At 42.7% G+C, this 13,723-nt stretch overlaps 1 protein-coding gene across 3 annotated transcripts in view; it reads right to left on the bottom strand.

The window, feature by feature from the left end:
* Positions 1-13,226, bottom strand: part of CLINT1 (clathrin interactor 1) — a 54,617-nt gene extending 41,391 nt beyond the window's left edge. For all 3 annotated transcript variants that reach the window (XM_070414510.1, XM_070414511.1, XM_070414512.1), the window contains exon 1: positions 13,020-13,226. In XM_070414510.1, the coding sequence (XP_070270611.1) occupies positions 13,020-13,060 (41 nt within the window). In that variant the 5' untranslated portion in view covers positions 13,061-13,226. The remainder of the gene's footprint in view (positions 1-13,019) is intronic.
* Between the last annotated feature and the right edge of the window lie 497 nt (positions 13,227-13,723).

The raw sequence follows: 13,723 nt of genomic DNA, 5'->3' as shown, positions 1-13,723 counted from the left end.
ACTTTGGGGACAACACACCTTTTCCCTGGAGCTTTCTGTAAGTGTCCCAGAAATCTATTTCGATAGATGTACTATTTTTAAAAATTGTCTTGTTTTTCAAACTTTGAAAAAGGTTAGTTTATACCTTTCATCTCAACATTTTGTTTTTTAGTATACAGTACAGGAATGGGCAAAAGTAGGTCCACAGTTGCAATACAAATAAATAATACAAAAGTTAATAAATAGCAATCCTATATAGTAAAAGCCTAATATGCAAAATGTCCCCTCGGGCAATTGTTCGGCGGGAGACTATGACGTGCGCTGACCACCAGGGGATGGCGCAGAACATGGCAGGCAGTCAGCAACGCACTGCAACTTCTCACCAGCTACCTGGGGGCGGGGGTGATGGGGACAGAGGTGTGGTGAGAATGCCAAGTGTTCACCGAGCTCACTCCCCCTGCTACCCTCCCCTGGGATGCTCAGGTGCTGGGCACGCTTGAGGAGCCTGACCCACACCCACGCGGCCTCTTCTGGGTGAGCCGGGCTGCAGCTGCTGGGACCACAGGGGCCAGTCGGGCTCCCCATGGGTTTGCACAGGAGCCGGTCCGTGTGGTGCCGCTGGGCGACCCAGAGGCCCACTCTGTGCCCTGGCCCGCAGCATCCAGCCACGCTCACCGCATCTCTGCGTGGAGTCTCGAGCGCCGTGATTCAGGCGGAGGGGGGCATGCAGGGGCCCAGGTGCTGCCCAGGGCCCAGAGGTCAGCTGGGACCTGCCGTTCCATACCAGATGCTCGTGCTTCGATCGCCGGCCAGGCCTAGGGACCACACCTGTGCACGAATTTTGTACACCACGCCTCTAGTACAAGAATATAAGTTTTGGGTATTCACAACTGTAAACCTACTTTTGCCTACCCCTGTATGTTTTTTCTTTTTTTTATCTAATAGCTTTTCCTTTAATCTTTTATTTTTCTGTTGGCTGGCTTTCCGCTTTTTATTTTCCTTTACATCTCATTTATTTTTATCATATTTTTAAAAAATCTCTTTGATTGATCTTCATTTTCTATCTTAAGTCTCATAGACTGTTTTACGTTTTGTACCCTTTTCCCCCTGGGGTTTAAAAAACTTTTAAACGTCATTCCATATTTGCGAATTTGCTTGCTCACTAAAATGTATTTGTAACTCCCAAATTAATATTCACAGTGCTTTCATGGTCACTGTGAACATGTATAGAGCAGCGAAAAATTTGAGTCGTCCCTCATACACATTCCCAGCTGAGGTGGGATCACAAAGGTGATGCTCTGCCTTCTTTCCGTTCTCATATTGTAAACAAGTGTCCCTTTCCTGGTCTATTCAGTGCTATGTTGTGCACTGTGCTTTTTCTTGGTGATTTCACTGTTTAATATGGCCCCAACCCTAGTGCTGAAGTGCTGTCTAGTGTTTCTAAGCATAAGAAGGCTGTGCTGTGCCTTACCGAGAAAGTACCTGTTAGATAAACGCTGTTTAGACATAGGGAATCACCATCTGTAACCATTACAGTGAAGATTAGCTCAAGCAAGAAACAATAGATGTTTCTGGGGTTTGATTAGGAGAGGTCTCAGAATATCTCCCCACAGACTGCTTATCAGTTGCAATGAGAAAAACTGTAAGTGGAGGGACCATATAATAACTTGACTGAATATTCAAAATTGAAATGACTAAGAAGGGACATATAGACATTGTTTTCCTACAGAAAAGGGCACAAGATTACTTCATGTAATGTTCCAGCTCAGGATACATAAGCTGAGAAACATCAGTTAAACCTAAATTGAGGAATATTCTATATAATAACTGGCCTGCCATCTTCAAAAATACCAGTGTTATGTAAGATTTTTTTTAAAAAAGTTAAGGAACTCTTCATTAAAGGAGACTAAATAATTATGACAATTAAATAGAATACACAACCCTGGAAAAAATCCTGTACTGTACTAGAGTGGAATAAGTGACAAAATGAGAATATGGACTACAGAGATAAAGTCATTGTTTCAATGTTAACTCTTCTAAATCTGATACTGTGGCTATGTTAAGGGAATAACCCTTGTTCTTAGTAAGTGTGCACAGAAGTCTTTGAGGCAAAGAAAGGGGTCTTGTAACCACAATTTTCAAATGGATTAGAAAAGTGTGTGTGGGTGTGAAGAGAGATAAAGAATAGAGAAGGAAAAGAGAGAATGACAAATATGGCAAAATCTTAAAAATTGGTGAATCTAGATATAGGGTATACAGGTGTTCTCTTTATTATTTTTAAAACTTTAATTTCAAATAAAAAGTTATTCAAAAATCTCACTGCATAGTGAGACTCAATGCCACTGAATTCAATACTTTAAAATGATTAATTTTATGTTACATGACTCTTACCCAAATAAAAAAATTTTTTTTTATCTGCTTAAGAAATACATATAACTTGGAGCAAAGTTAATCTTCATAAAAAGGACTGATTGGTTTATTTCATTTTCATTTTGAACTGTCATTTTCTTGACGTTACAATTTGGAGAACATTTATTTTAGTGTCAAATTAGGCAACAACTAGTTTTTTTCAAGTGCAATCATTCCTCCATTAAAGCATCGAAGAGTTTAGATGCAGAGTGAACACTATGCTTTTACATACAGAATGCATACGTTTTGATGCAAAGGAGTTTACCAAAGTTAAACAATTATGAAATTTAGGTTTACCTGATTTTTATAATTAATGTCATTTTATTTTACATTTAAGATATTATTAAAGAAACAATTAGTAATAAAGCAGTCCTCCTTATTCACAGCTGTGCTTTCTGCGTTTTCAGTTACCTGTGGTCAACCATGGTCCAAAAACATTAAACGGAAAACTCCATAAATAAACATTTCATAAGTTTTAAACTGCACACTGTTCTGAGTAGCATGATGAAATCTTGCGCTGTCCAGCTCTGTCCAGCCTGGGATGTGAATCATCCTTTTGTCCAGCATCTCCACACTGTATACACCTCCCATCCGTTAGTCATTTAGTAGCCATTTCAGTTATCCTGCGATGTTCAAGTAACCCTTATAGTAGCCTAATCCTACTTCACAATACCTACGTCATTCAGCTCACACCAACCATCTCATCACACAGGCATTGTATCATCAAAAGAAAAAGAAAACTGAGTACAGAAGAAAGTACTTTGTACTGTAGTTTGGACATAGTATATAAAAGTTGGGTACTATCCATGGTTTCAGGCATCCACTGAGGGTCTTGAAACATATACCCCACAGATAGGGGGGAACTACTGGATAAAAAATGCAAATCTTACTGTTTTGGGACACTAACCATCACCTCCCCCAAACTATGTTCACATGTCAAGCAGTCCTAAGTATTTATGAGTAAAAAAATCATAAAAGTTAAACGTTTTAGTCAATAGGCCAAAAACATCCTCAATGAAGCTCTTAGTATTATTCTATTATCAAGTTCTTAGGTAACAAAGTAACATATTACCATATTTAATGACAAGTGAATAAAAGCTAGCAAAATGTTACATCCTATATAATAAAACCCCAGTATGCAAATTGACTGAATAGTGGAATGACTGGCAGCTATGATGTGCACTGAGTACCAGGGGGCAGATGCTCAACGCAGGAGCTGCCCCCTGGTGGTCAGTGCGCTCCCACAGGGGGGAGCGCGGCTCAGCCAGAAGCCGGGCTCATGGCTGGTGAGCGCAGTGGCGGTGGCAGGAGCCTCTCCCACCTCCGTGGCAGCACTAAGGAGCAGTGAGCCGAGTGATAAAGAGCAGCGAGCAGGCAGGCGGTACAGAGAGAGGGGTCCCGGACTATGAGAGGGATCCAGGACTGCGAGAGGGATGTCTGCCTGCCGGCTTAGGCCCGATCCCTGGCAGGCAGATATGCCCTGAGGGGTCCCAGACTGAGAGAGGGCGCAGGCTGGGCTGAGGGACCCCCCGTCTCCCAGTGCACAAATTTTAGTGCACCAGGCCTCTAGTTTAGATATAATAGTAACAGCATACTTATTACTCTGCATAACTAGGACACCAATTGCCACTTGCTAGAAAAACTTTTAGCCAAATAGTTAGCATAAAATATTTATTTATTTAAAAGTTATTTTGCGCCTGGCCGATATGGCTCAGTGGTTGAGCTGACCCATGAACCAAACCAGGAGGTCACAGTTGAATTTTTGGTCAGGGAACATGCCCAGGACTGCTTGTGGGCTCAATCCCCAGAAGCAGGTGTGCAGGAGGCAGCCCATCAGTGATTCTCTCTCATCATTGATGTTTCTATCCCTCTCTCCCTCTCCCTTCCTCTCTCTGAAATCAATTAAAAAAAATATTTTTAAAAGTTGTTTTGAAAATTCCATTCACTACAAATTCAACTGTATATCATTATCAATTGAAGTGCAAGATCCTCAAATACAATTTCTAATAAAATTTAAAAGCCTAAGCTCCCAAGGTCTATTTTTTTTTTTAATGGGAACATTACTTCTATTCAACAACCCAAAACACTCTGACTCTGTACTGAAAGCAGCTTCAGACTCACATTGCTTTATATGTAAGTTTAATTGTGAAACAACCTTTCCTATTGCTGACAGTTGCGTAAGGCCACTTGCACAGGTTATTTACTTTTTTTAGTAAATCCATTTTTTTTTAAAGAAAGGACAGTGTGATTTTTTTCTTGTCAAGAGGTATCCTATGTTAAACTGGCCCCACAAGCAGATTAAATAGCCAAGGGACAAGCAGATCAAATATCCAAGGTATTAAAAAGTGAGTATAGCACAAGTTTAATCTGCATCATAGATCCATCCCAATTCTAGTTTTTACAGATATGATAAAATAGTCACTAAAATTAGAACTAATCTAAGGAATAAGTCTTTGTTCAGCCACTGAGCCACACCGTCCAGACTGAAACATTTTAAAGCATGCATACACATTTACCACATAATGTTTTTGTATGGAAGTCATAAAAAACATGTTAGAATTAAAGACTCTAAGAATTTAGAAACAAAATTCATATACAAAAAGGAGACATTCTAAAATAATTGGCTAGCTAGACTTTTCTTAATTATAAAACATGCCTATCTATTGATCTACAGTAACAAAATCATTCATATTTAATAATTCATTAGCTAAATCTATCCATAACTCATAAATAGCTATAAATTGGTTCCAACATGCCATGTTCTTTTACCTGTATTTAATTTTCAGGCTAAAGAGCTCCAGTAAGCCAAAAGAATTTCTTGCTGGTTAGAGAGATTGGGTTGAATAATTGGAAAGCCCTTTCTGCAATGTACTTTCTTTGCATATACTGCTCACCTATTGACAGAGATCATGAATTTGATATAATATTTTAAAGGGTTCTTTTCTTGATATTGTTCAATCTCTTTAAGGATAAATTGTCAACTTCAATTTCCCTTCAAAAACTAAATCTTTTTACATTTTAAAGATGTTTACATTAGCAGTATCTTTAAAATCTTGAGGAAATACAAAACAAACTGAACAAAAATGAACAGATGGAGCAATATGTCTTTCCAAAGACTTTATTCCTCAATATGTCTTTCAAAGGAGTAATTTCTGTAATATGCTTTACAATGTTAAAGTAAAAGCATTTACAATTTGGTAAACACAAGCATAGGGCACACACAATAGAGATATTTAATGAGTTTTCCTATATGTAGGTTAAGTTGTCTACTCAAGTGAAGAGTACCCACTGAAAATAATGATCTATGGATTAGGACACAGTTCTTACATACTTCCAATAGTATGCCACGTGTTTCACATGCATTTAATCCTCACACGAACTCTGTAAAATAAATATCTCCTTTTTATAAATAAAGAGATTGAGAGATACTGTTCCAGTGCTGTTTCTTAGTGGACCTACTACTACTGGATGTGATACAATTTCAAACCAGTTCTGATCTCTGAATTACAAACCATTTCCCAGATCCATTAAATACACCTGGAGGTGCCTATGTATAGTAGGAGAGTATGTATGGCTAGGAAATTACCATAAAAATACGTAGATGGACAAACACATAATTAGGCTAAAACAAGGAAAGCTCATATGAAGTAAAAAACAAGAAGTTTAAATAGTTAAATATGTTGTTGCAAATGTTAAGTAATGTCAGCTGAGGCTGAAAAAAGTTAACTTTATATATAAGACTCATTACAAGTACTAAAAATGTATTTTGAACCTATGAGGTAGTTTTGTTCTCTAAAAATTGGAACTTGAATTTGATCAAAATAACTAGAGACAATTACCAATTTATAGGAAATACCGAGGTTAGAGAAACATTTAAATAACCCCATGGAGGTCCCATTGGCAAAATGCAGACCAAGGGAAATGCAAATAACCATGTTTCTTCAACAAATAAACTTCGAGAGGGAAGAAAAGTAGAGGCTGAACCTACAGATCAAGAGAATCAAGAGATATATCCATTAGCCAGAAACATCACAAAAGGAATTATAAGGCAATTAAAAAATGAACACTGACCGAACATTTGATATTAAGTAATCATCATTTTCTAAAGATTTTATAATGGTACTAGAGGCCTGGTGCACAAAAATTTGTGCACTTGGTGGGGGGGATCCCCTCCAGCCCAGCCTGTGCCCTCTCGCAGTCTGGGACCCCTCGGGGGATGACCACCTGCTGGCTTAGGCCTGCTCCCCGGGGGATTGGGCCTAAGATGGCAATCGGACATCCCTCTGGCAGCCCAGCAGCCCTCCAGGGATGTTCACTTGCCAGCGGAGAGCAGACCTAAGCTGCAGTCGGACATTCTTAGCGCTGCTGAGGAGGCAGGAGAGGCTCCCACCACCACCGCTGTACTGGCAGCCGTCAGCCTGGCTTGTGGCTGAGCAGAGCTCCTCCATGTGGGAGCTCACTGACCACCAGAGGGCAGCTCCTGCATTGAGCATCTGCCCCCTGGTGGTCAGTGTGTGTCATAGTGACCAGTCATTCCCAGTCTTTCTGCTGTTAGGGTCAGTTTGCATATTACCCTTTTATTATATAGGCTAGAGGCCTGGTGCACGGGTGGGGGCGGGCTGGTTTGCCCTGAAGGGTGTCCTGGATCAGGACACCCTTGGGTGCCTGGCAAGCCTGGGTGAGGGGCTGATGGCTGTCTGCAGCTGGTCACACCCCCTTCAGGGTGGGGGTCCCCACTGGGGTGCCTGGCCAGTCTGGGTGAGGGGCTGAGAGCCGTTTTCAGGCTGGCGGGCGACTGAAGCTCCCAGGCTCTCCTTTTTTTCTTTTTCTTTTTATTCTGGGATTTATTTACCTTCTATGGCTGTCACTGGAGCTGAGAGCCGGCTCCAGCTCTGAGGCCTGGGCTGGCTGAAAGCAGGTATCTGGGGTTTGTTTGGCTTCTATAATTGAAACATTGTTGCTTTTGGAGCTGTTGCTTCAGGAGCTCAGAGCTGGGCCGCCGCAGGCGGAGAACCTTGGCTTCCTCCATCACTGGAGCAAGCAAACCTCCTGCTCGCTTCAGCTGCGTGGCTGCCGGCCGCCATCTTGGTTGGCAGTTAATTTGCATATCGCCCTGATTAGCCAATGGGAAACGCAGCGGAGGTACAGTTAATTACCCTATTTGTCTATTATTAGATAGGATTGTGGTTATGATTTTTTAAAAAAGATGGCTCCTTACCTTTTAGAGAGTGATAAGTTTATAGATGAAATGATAGGTGTCTGGGATTTGCTTCAGAATAATATTGAGTGGGGGTGTTAGGTAGAAGTACAGATGAAGCATGATTGCCCAAACTTTTGAAGCTATTCATGTATACACAGATAATCCCTCCATTTTCTGATATATTTGAAATTTTGCATAATAAAAGCTAATAAACATATAAATTCCAACTGGATATGAAGTCTAGATCTAAATATAAAAGATAAAACAACAAAATTTCTTCAAGATTAAAAAATGTTACTTAAGCTGCCTATATTTTTCTTAAAGGAAATTAAACATTGAAATAAGAAAATAACACAAGAGCATAGAAAAAGTTTTAACTGAAAGTTATACTGTAAAAACTAGGAGTCCTAGTAAGAAGTACTTAAGAAGGCCAAGTACTTTTAGTGGATATATCAGTAAACATATGAAAAACTACTTGTAAACTAACACTAAAGGGGGTTCAGGAAAACACGAGGCAGTTAAGTCCTTTTTAAAAGCATCTTGGCATAGTACTAAATAATTAATTTAAACTACAGAAATGCTGGCAGAAGATAAATTAAACTAATCTTTCTTTGGAATTAAATTCTTATCTACTTCTGTCCAGTTACTAGAAAAGAGGAAGGACAATTAAATTATTGTTTCAGCAATAACAATTATTTACAACTGGTTCAAAGAAAAGTTGACATGGGAAGAGAGAAAGCTGACAGTCATCTTTGCTTTCAAGTTCTAAGAAGCAAACTGAACAGAGATTTAGTGTAAGATGGGGAAAAAAAGGAAAACTGAAAGAAAAGCAAAACAATTGATAACTTCAAGGTGTAGCATATTTGTAGTTTCAAGCTTCTTGTTAATCCTCACTTAAGGATATTTTTCTGATTGATTTTTAGAGAGAATGAGAGGGGGAGAGAAAGAGAGAGAGAAACATTGATGTTAAAGAGACGTATCGACTGGTCGCCTCCTGCATGCACCCAGACCCCCGACCTGGGCATCCATGCCCTTGACCAGAATCGAATCCTCGACCCTTCAGTCCTCGGGCTGATGGTCTAACCACTGAATTAACTAGCTAGGGCTGTAGTGGCAAGTTTCTTTAAGGCAGATATTTTACTTTGCAAGTTCACAAAATACAGTACTAATCCAATAAATAGTAAATGTACTATCTGTTGAAATAATTGAATGAACTATTTTCTATAAAAGCAAAAGGTTCTCCCTCTGGGGTCAGCCCGATGAGAACAGTAGTTTCTACAGCTGTATTACATTATTTAACACTTAGGAACTGAAAACCTGCACATAACACCAAGAAAAATCAACTTACTGGCAGAAAATGCAAACTATGCTTAAGAGAATAACTTAAAATGGACTATCTGTAGCAGTTGCCTTAGGACCTTGGCCAGCACTGTTGAAAGCAATATCATAACAAGAATAATCTGAAATAGACTTACCATCTATAGTAATAAAAGAATAACATGCTAATTAAACGACCTTCCGGATGAAGCCGGGGCTGCGAGGGCTGAGGCAAGCCGCAGCCGCGGCTGCAAGGGCCTAGCTGCAAGGGCCAAGCCCCTTGCACGAGTTTTGTGCATCGGGCTTCTAGTCCTATATAATAAAAGCCTAATATGCAAATTGTTTGGGAATTCGACCGCTTGCTATGACGTGCGCTGACCACCAGGGGGTGGCACGGAACACAGCGGGCGGCAGTGGAGGCGCTGCTGACCCCGATGGGCCCCCAACGAGAGCGGGACCGTGGCAGTATGGTAGAGCAGGTGAGCGGGCAGAGCCGGGCCAAGGCGGGTGTGAGCGGGGGGCCAATCGCCCTGTTGATCGCCCCGCAAACGGTGACCAGTGGTGGCGACAGGGGGCAGGGCTGCTGCCCAGCTCCCAACCGATCATCCCGCAGATGGCAACTAGTGGTGGTGGCAGAGTCGGGGCTGCTGCCCCGCTCCCAGGCACTGAGGGAGCTGGGCAGGGGGCCTGGCCTCCATCGATCGCCCCGCAGGTGGGATGTGGAGCAGGTGAGGGGGCAGTGCCAGGCCACGGTGGGGTGACAGGCTGGGCTGTGGGGCTACAAGGCTAGGGGTGTAAGCTGGGGCCCCATCCCCGGAGGCCACCCCAAGAGACCCCATCCATGCACGAATTCATGCACCAGGCCTCTAGTTAATTAATATTACCCCTGTGATGAAACAGAAGGATTAGCCAGGCTTGAACAAAAAGTAGCAGTTTTGATCTACCACTATACCATTTCACCCTGTTTCTAAAATTTGGGGGCGGGGGGGAACAAAAAACAGAACTGCAGCAACTTTCCATTCATATCATGTATAGCGTGACAAAATATAAAAGTATCCAATTTTATTACAACCTCGAATAAAGGCAGGCAGGCCATGGACGGCAATGGTCAAGCTGATCCTAGCTGGTGGGAGTGGTGCCACTTATCCTTTCCTGCCACAGCTGCCTTTTGTGCAACTTGAGTACAAGTGGGAGGAAACTGGCACTCCAAGCTCTGCTGACTTACAGCTTTATCTGCTTTTCCTCAGTTCTACAATGTTCTAGAAAACAGAACTATTTAATACCACCAGGAGGTGCCACAATTGTGGAAAATATCTCCACACCTTCTGTAAGTCTTAAAGGTCTCAAAAGCCTGTATTTGAAATATATCATTATACTTAAGAACTGCCACCATACTGGATCAAACAGTAGCTCCAGGAAACACATTTTCAAAGAGTATATTTTTCTCCCTGAAGTAAACTTCATTGGGTAAGGATATACACTAAATAAAAGTCCTAGTTTTCCTGAGTCATAGGTTGCACTTATTTACTGCATAAAGCATTTAAATAGAACATTTATTGATTACCACTCTTTTTTTAAAATGTCCTTTTTTAGCCAAAACTGTCTCAGGAGGATAATGACTTTCCAAAATTTATCTGCTATTATGAAATACTAGTTCCAGTTTTTTCATGTGGTGGAAATTCATGTCTCCAAATAGCCAGCAAAGTTGAAAAAAGTCCTACTCTAAGCCAATCCCTCATTTTTCAGGTAAGGAAAACACGGTTTGGAGATTCATGTGATTCTGCCTCAAATCATATATGTATAAGACTAATCTAAAAGCCAGTGACAGAATCTGAACCGAGTGCCCCCAGCCCCAAACCCCAAACCAATGTCCTTTCTATTATAAGCCCTCATTCTGTGAATCTAAGTTCTCAGAGCAGTCCTTAATCACTTCATTGTTTCCTCATTTGCAAGTTTCCTGATCACCTTATCTCCTTGCTAATCAGAGCAGCCATTCTATGGATCCACTTCACCTCCATTAATAGCATTTTAAGGTGAACAGTACTCTAACTGGACACAGTGCCACAGGTATTGGTTCTGTAAGATGCTTACATTTCTGGGGAAGAATTTCTTCTCTCCTGCCAGGGAAAGATGAAAATTAAATCCCCAGTATTCATCAATAAAATAACCTCATGCTCTAATCTTAATATCATGTGTCAGACACCCACAAAAGCTTTCAAAAGCCCCTGGTGGCAACATTCTTACAAGTTATTGAATAACTTGGTTCAAGTGTCCATTCTAAATTGGGTCTTACAAAGGTAGAAGTTATTTTTCAACAACAGCTCTTCTATTAGATCACTTGGTAACTGCTTATGTGGCAAATTTAACCTAAAGCACTGGACGATTAGTAAGGCAGGTGATGAAGACATACAATGAAATGAACCCCAGCAGCAGGAATATTGTCTTGATTTCTAGCTCCTGAAAAATGTACAGCCTCTTCAAATTTTTTGAGTACCATAAATTTAATCCTCTAAGATAACAAGATGTTTTTTAGTGGGGCTTTCACCCTATCCTCCTGCTTAGAAACTTCTGGACTTTTAAAAACTGTCTAAACTAGTACCCAAGTCTTTACACCACATATGAAAAAACAACCAATGAACCTGGATCTGGAAAAGAAATAGTATTTTATCTTTGGAAAGCAAAATCAGAGTACATACACAGCAAAATAAGCCCATTTAATGATCAAATGAATAGTTGATAAATGAAAACTATTAAAGCAAATCACTTTTCAAACATAGGGTTTATTTATCTCTTAATGAAGTTTATCTCACTCTCAATGCAGAAAAGTTGCTATAGTTATGAAAAGTATACTGATCTAAACATATTGTGTTATCTAAGCTCTTAGACCTTAATTCCAGCATTCTAAGGTAAGAATCTATCCTTATTTTCATACCGTACCTGACAACACTGGGGCACTTGAGGTGAATTAACTTGTCAGGGTTACAGCGTTTGAACCAACTCTTAAAAACTACGCTCCTTAGCATAGGAAATTTGAAAATATGGTCAAACTCTAAGTTTTATGTGATGTATTATCACAGCCAACGTAAATTATTTTTTCTGGAGTCAGGAAAACCTAACAGTTTGCCACCTACACGTCCTAATTTTAGTTGGGATGGGTGACACAAATGAAGTGTTTCTGTCACCACACTTATTGCATACCCAAAAGGGAGAGACTGGTTCAATTCTTTAACTTTACTTCCTGCCTAGAAGGCCTGACTTAAGCCCTGTTATAACGGATATAATCGATCTAAGTGTTCAAGTTGTCTTAGTGTAGGAAGATACTAAAGTTATCATTTAAGTCTTACTGGAAATCAACCAAGGATTAGTCATTTTACCTGTCAGGGAAGTTAAAGCAGATCAACAAGATAGAAACTGGGTTGTTTTCTTTTTTTAGGGGAAATCCCTTAATGACTCGTTAGTTAAACCTAATGAAACAAGGGGCCCTCCAAAACTGTAGTGTGGAAACAGGAAAAGAATCACAAGAAGTCATGCGGTGACCTGCTTTCACTAGTGTTAGAAAGGGATGAGTCTCCTCTTGATTTTACCTGCAGCCTGACCACGATGGCCACTTGTTACACCTACCACCCACTCCAAGTGCAGGTTCCCGAGGAAGCAAAGGAAACCCTGCAGGGTAAAGGCTCTATCCCGGACAGGCGCCAGGACTGCACCACACCCGCGGGACACAGGGCCCTGCCTGCGTCCCCCACCCTCCAGCCTCCCCTGCTGCCCAGGAGGCAGCGCACAGCCTGCGGCCGAGGCAGTCCTCCGCCGGGCAGTGACCCCCGCTCCGCCAGCCCCGCCAGCCCCGCCCCCTTCCCTGACCAAAGGGTCGGTGCCTGGGGGGCGGGGGTAGGAGCCGGAAGAAGGCCTGGACAGGAGCGGAGGGGCCAGGAGGAAGAGTCCCTTCCCAGCCTCGCCGAACGGGACGAGGACTGGGCCCCGGGGCGATCGGGCCGCCGCCATGATGGTCGGGCCAGGCGGGGGGGCGTGACGCGGGCCGCCGTGCACAGGGCCAGCTCCCCGTACCCTTCCCCTCCCCCGCGTGGGCCTGGCCACAACTGCCCCCGATACTCACGCTTTGTCCACCAGCTCCCGCACCTTCCACATGTTCAACATCGTGCCGCGCGCGGGCCGGGCCGCGCCGCCCTCTCCTGCTCCCCACGGACCCCGGGACACTTCCGCGCCGGGGCAGATCCAGGCCGGTCGCCCCGCTGCCGCCGCCTAGAACTCCCCAGTCGGCTCCGGCTCCAGCCCCAGCCGCGGCGCTGCCGGTGACACGTCGAGACGCGGGGCAGCGGCGCTGCGTGGGGCGGAAGTGCCCGACGTTCCGCCCACTGTGCGCGGGGCACGCCGGGATCAGTAGTTCTCTGCGCGCCACGCGGAGCCTTTAAATTGAGAGGAGGCGTGTTAAGGTTGGTACAACTGACCGTAAACTTTCCGGGTTCCCGCACCTCTCCGACCCTACGGAACCAGAAGCTCTGGGGTGGGGCCCAGCAATCTGTGCGTTAACACATCCTCCACGCTCAAGTTGCAGAACCACTGGTTCAACCGTGAAGTATTGCTCTGCTATTAATAATGATTATACGGAAGTGGGAGTGGTGTGTGTGTTCCTCACTGACAAGCAGCGCTGTATTTGGTTCCAAGTGTCCAAACATGCTTCCTTCTTTGGGCCTTAGTTTCCATCCCTGTAAATTGAAGAAGTTGTAGTCTAAAACGATTCCACTCTAATTCTATGATACGCTGGTTTACTATTTAGACAGCTACCTGATACACTTGTTA

The sequence above is a fragment of the Myotis yumanensis genome, unplaced genomic scaffold, assembly GCF_028538775.1.
Source record: "Myotis yumanensis isolate MYYU_CA2020_CCGP unplaced genomic scaffold, mMyoYum1.0.hap1 SCAF_5, whole genome shotgun sequence".
NCBI classification, from domain to species: Eukaryota; Metazoa; Chordata; class Mammalia; order Chiroptera; family Vespertilionidae; genus Myotis; species Myotis yumanensis.
Note: the sequence above shows the minus strand (reverse complement) of the source record. Positions and strands in the feature narration are given on the sequence as shown.